Source organism: Magallana gigas, chromosome 7 (genome assembly GCF_963853765.1).
Source record: "Magallana gigas chromosome 7, xbMagGiga1.1, whole genome shotgun sequence".
Taxonomy (NCBI): Eukaryota; Metazoa; Mollusca; class Bivalvia; order Ostreida; family Ostreidae; genus Magallana; species Magallana gigas.
The window spans coordinates 40,698,422-40,703,421 of NC_088859.1; the positions used below are offsets into that span (position 1 = coordinate 40,698,422).

The following is a 5,000-nucleotide window of genomic DNA, read 5'->3' on the forward strand; positions in this document are numbered from 1 at the left end:
AAGTGGTCGTGATCTCATTGTGAATGGATCGTTCCCCCCACACCTGGTATAAGTGTGGCATGTCACAAAATACAATTGTCTTGGATAATTCAGGAAGATATAAGTATTTTTATTTTTACAATTTTTAAAGGACTTGGTAACAGGTTGTCATAGGTTGTGATCTAGGCACTGTCTTGGCTAACAAAGTGAACGCCCATTTATCATCGGAAGTATTGTATCACACTCTAGGATCATCGCTCCTTGAAAAACTGGCTATTAAGTCGCATGATCTCGCCTTTTAGTAATTGAGAAATGGCACTTGACAAAGGAGGAAAAAAGCATAATAATAATAATATGTAACCTCTTGTGTGGTTCGACTTGATGACAGACGCGTTAACAGATTTTTGTGGACACGTATATTGTTTAAGGACATTCGCTATGGGACAGTCGTAATTAGTTGTTGTAACCAATTCTGTAGAACAAATTCAGGATTATACCATGCCACCAATGGATCTAAGTGTTTTAGAGGCAGCCATGTTCCCTTTGGTCTGGGTAGGAATCATGCTACCGTGTTGTCAGTTATGCTGTTTAAAAAATTATTGGTTTTCATTACTGATTGCTCAGATTTTTCATTTTTATAGAAAAAAAATATATATATATTTTAAAATTTTAAACTGTTTTTTAAATTTCAAGTTGTTACTGTAAGAAACTTCTACTGATATTTTTTTTAATAGAATCTTTTCATCGTCCATATGACTTAATTCCTTATTAAATATTTTTTTTTTATATTACATTGTTTTATGTAAATTCACAAACTTTTTGATATAAAATGCATTTTGCTAAAGCAGTTTATCCCCGTATCTTATTTTATTAAAATTTTATAGAAAAATATTATAGTATTAATATCCATTTTTCTAGGGATGTAAATATGTTTACTTTTAGAATTAAAATATTCCTCTTGTTATTAGGGGAACAAATTCCAGCCCCCGTTGGCAGGGCTAATGATGTACAACAATGAACACTTTGCTCAGCCACCTCCTGCACATATGGGTATACCACCTGTTCATATAGATCCCAAATCAGGTAAGAAAATAATTGAAAAATACAACCACTAAAAATCACCACAAGCAAGGCAATGTGGTGGTCTGGAAGGGAGAATGCTCTGTGGAGAAATGAATTGTTGGTTGATCAAAGTTTGTTAAAAAAAAAAATAATAAAATAAAATAAAAATTATAACAAGTTTTAGACAAATTTAAATACATGTAGTATGACAGTTACAGAATTTATCAAATTTTCTGTAATAGTTTTTGAGAAATATTCTGTATTTATTCAATATATATTTCAAGCATGATTTGAAATTAGTTGATTGCTTTATTTTCAAAACGAATGTACTAAAAAAAATCAAACCAAACTTAACATTTAAATACAATTGAATTTCTGTATACCTGGTATTTATTATTAAAGATTGCAAGAAAATTAGAATCCTGTAGGGTTGTAAAGGATTAAATTAGTAAACTATATTTTCTACAATAAATTAATCACATCACTGATTTTCTTTTGATTTTTAAATGTGTAAATTTAAATTCAAAAAAGAAAGAAAATATTCTCTCTTCTCAAGTTTATAACTTTGAGCCTGTCAAGTACGTTACCGATACATGAAAGCTATATTTAAGCATAGTTTCTTTTTTTACACGTGGAAGTAAAATGAAAATCTACTTGAAAAGCTTTTTGAGATTATGCTACAAAGCCTTTGTTTCAGTTGATACTATTATTATCTCATTTTTTAACGTAACCACCCAAAATTATGTTATAATAAACTTCACTTCTCATGAATGCAAGTACTTCCCACCACTTTTACTTCTATATTCTCAGTAAAAGTCGCAGAGGCACAAGTTAAAGATTCTGTGTGTTCCTTTCTCCAATGTCAAGACACATCGACTTGATTTGAACTATTTAAAGATGTTTATGTAAAAATGCTTTATCTATGTATCTATGATCTGCTTCCTCATTTTGATATTTACCGTAAAAAGAAAAATTGTCCCTTTTCATTGTTCTTAAAAAAAATTCATGCAGGCAGTAAACTGGTTTTGAAATGACCATTTTAATGAAGAGCAGCTAAATTACTAATTGAAAAATAATAATAATAATTCTTTAACCAGAAGAAAAAGATTTGAAGATATTTGTTGGATCCTTTCTGTTGTCCTGATTATACTGTCACTAAACAAATATGATATTTGCATCTGTGACTATTCAAAAACCATAAATCTGCCAGTTTGATTGCACGCCTATAATGGCCGACTATTGCCTGGTCTCCAAGCCGTATGTTGGATCAACAAACAGTTAATTATTCTAGGAGAATTATCTAATGAAATTTTTTGGCTTAGATTCATACATTATCAATTATTCATTAAAAAGATTTTTTTATGGCAGAAATTGTACCCTGAAGATTGAGCTATAGACAAAAAATTTGTCAGCAACAGGGTTATAGCCAATTATTAATGAAAATAAATGTTTTAATTCTGTCTTTTCTGCATCAGTTCAAACTAACTACGTATCTGGAAGACAAACTGATATACCTAACAAGTCATACTTATTGATCAATGCTACATTTTTCCATGGTCACATCTCATTAACTATAACGTTACCCCAAAAAGTTGAAAATTGATCAGAATAAAATAGAACAAAGGCACATATTAGATCATTCAGTAATTTTGTTTAAAGGGAGGAAATGATAGCTATAAAAAAAGTCTCTTAAGAAATAGACATCGGAGGAAGTTGAAAGCGAATAAGAACTAGATTAGTTCAATGGTTTTAAGTGTAACATATACTAACATTAAGCAGTTGAAGGGCAATATACATAGTCCATTGAAGTGGATCACTAGAACTTGATTCCTCTTTAGGATAGTGAAACCTCTGGAATAAATAAACATAATTAAAGCATGTATCCACCCTTTCCAAGAAAAATAAACCAATTCCCCCCCCCCCCCCCCCCTTTAAATTTTTTTTAATTTTAAATTAGAGAAAACCTCAAATCCCCTCCCGAAATGAGAGAAAAGTTTTAGGTACGATATGATAATCAATTAAACATCCCTTTGTTTCAAAACACAAATATATGATGTTCAAAATGTGACTTTACCATTGCAACTTTTATACAAAGATTAATTATTATACAAGAAGTGCAGGCTATCATTTGATTTCTGTGTGCATGTATATTTTGTGTGTATTTGCAGGGCTACCCCGGCACCCGATGTATGCCTACCCTGCCCCAGGCCAGTTCCCTCCTCCTAGTCTCTACGGGCCAGACCTCTCACAAGTTCAGTGGTACGTACAGTGTACTTTATCATCGAGTCTCAAACTCCAGGGACCAGGTCTCTACTTGGTGACTTGTGTCTGAACATACTCAGATCCTAGTGAGATTTAGTGAGATTTAACCACTTGGTGTCAAAATTTAGATGAATTCATTTCAAATATTTACTGAGTGACGGGGGAAGCCAGCAAAAAGCTGGGTCATGCTTAATAGGCAAAAAGAAAAGACTGGTGATTTAACCAAGGTCTGTGCAAATTCAGCACAGAACTTGTCAATATCTAATTATAAGAAACACCCTGAAGTTGAGAATCTTGCTGTATAATTCATTAAATAAAGTACCCTACAATGGCAGGCCATAATCTTAAAAAAAGATCTAGCAAACTATATTTATTTGTGCCCACCATCTGATATTGGTCATAACATAACTCATAAAACAATTAACCGGTTTCCAAAGGAGATTGTAAATTGTTGTTGTACAACTCTTCTTTGCCATCTGTTGAGGGGCAATTTTTCATTGTTCTAATCATTTCGACTCTTTAAAAATCGCTTGGATAAGGTACAACATGCAATACCCAATGATTGATGCCATTTTCTGATGAATAAGGCTACCCAAGAAGTTTTTATGTATGGTTGTTTCTTGGGCTTCCATTTTGTCAAAGCCCACACTCAAACTATCACACAGGCTCAAAGACGCGAAGATCATTTTCCTATCCAGTGCATTCATAAACAGCTGAAGAAAAGAAGCTCATTATCACGTACCATGGGGTCAGTTGAAAAAAATAGGTGATATGGTTCCGATTATTTCACTACATTAAGCAGTAATTGTCAGTGTACCTGCCATCGTGTCGTCTCCTGTTTGCCGATCTAAGAATATTAACAAGGGTATTATGATGTCGAAGTTTTAAGGGATGGCTGTTGGAATCTTTATTTATGTTTCCTGCCTTGAAGAATGGCGAGATGAAAATGACATCTCAAAAAGACAGTTTGATGTATACCTGTACTTATTTTGTATAAGTTTTGAACCTAAAGGAGAAAAAGTTTTTATAGATGTTGAAATTTACATAAAAAGAAGACAATAGATAAAAGGTGTCACAAAATTCCAATGGAGTAATTCAAAAATGGCAATTTTATAGCCTCCGTTTAGGAGAACTTCGCAGCATCAAAAATAAATTTAGATTTGTCTTGATGTAAATATAGAAAATGTATTTCCATTCCCGTGTTTTATTTTTTCAATTAAAAATCAGTGTCGGCTATTAAATCTGCTATTAATAAGTTTTCTAAAATAATTTTCATACCAGATATATACCATTGAATTCCTTAACAGAAAAAGCATATAATCTCTGATAGGAACCCTTTTAAGTGACATGATTTTACTCATCAGTCCCTCTGTTGATCAGCTTTAACAGTAGGGGTAAGGGAGACACTTGGTAGTGCATGTTTTGTAATTACAAACTCTGCTTTAAATGGAAGTTCATTTGCTCTAGGTAACATGGGACTTGACATCTAATGGCAAAATATATTTTCTTTTATGATAATATTGAATAGCCTATGGCATGTGAATGCATCAAATCTTTTTCCAACTTTTTATGACAAGCCTCTAATCTTTATATTGTATTGAGGGGTAATTTGAAATTGTACAGAGAATTATGAATTCCGCCACTTCTTTGGTGCATACCTATTCATTTGCGATCTTAATCAATATTTGCATTTTATA

The 5,000-nt window shown here is 32.3% G+C and overlaps 1 protein-coding gene across 11 annotated transcripts in view; it reads left to right on the forward strand.

The window, feature by feature from the left end:
* LOC105329818 (protein pangolin, isoforms A/H/I/S) overlaps positions 1–5,000 on the forward strand; it is a 41,514-nt gene that overhangs the window by 27,546 nt on the left and 8,968 nt on the right. For 10 of the 11 annotated variants that reach the window (XM_011431268.4, XM_020067916.3, XM_020067917.3 and 7 more), the window contains 2 exons: positions 948–1,062; positions 3,210–3,300. In XM_011431268.4, the coding sequence (XP_011429570.1) occupies positions 948–1,062; positions 3,210–3,300 (206 nt within the window). Of the gene's footprint in view, positions 1–126; positions 532–947; positions 1,063–3,209; positions 3,301–5,000 lie in introns of those variants that run through there. The other variant, XM_011431273.4, reaches the window with a different exon arrangement.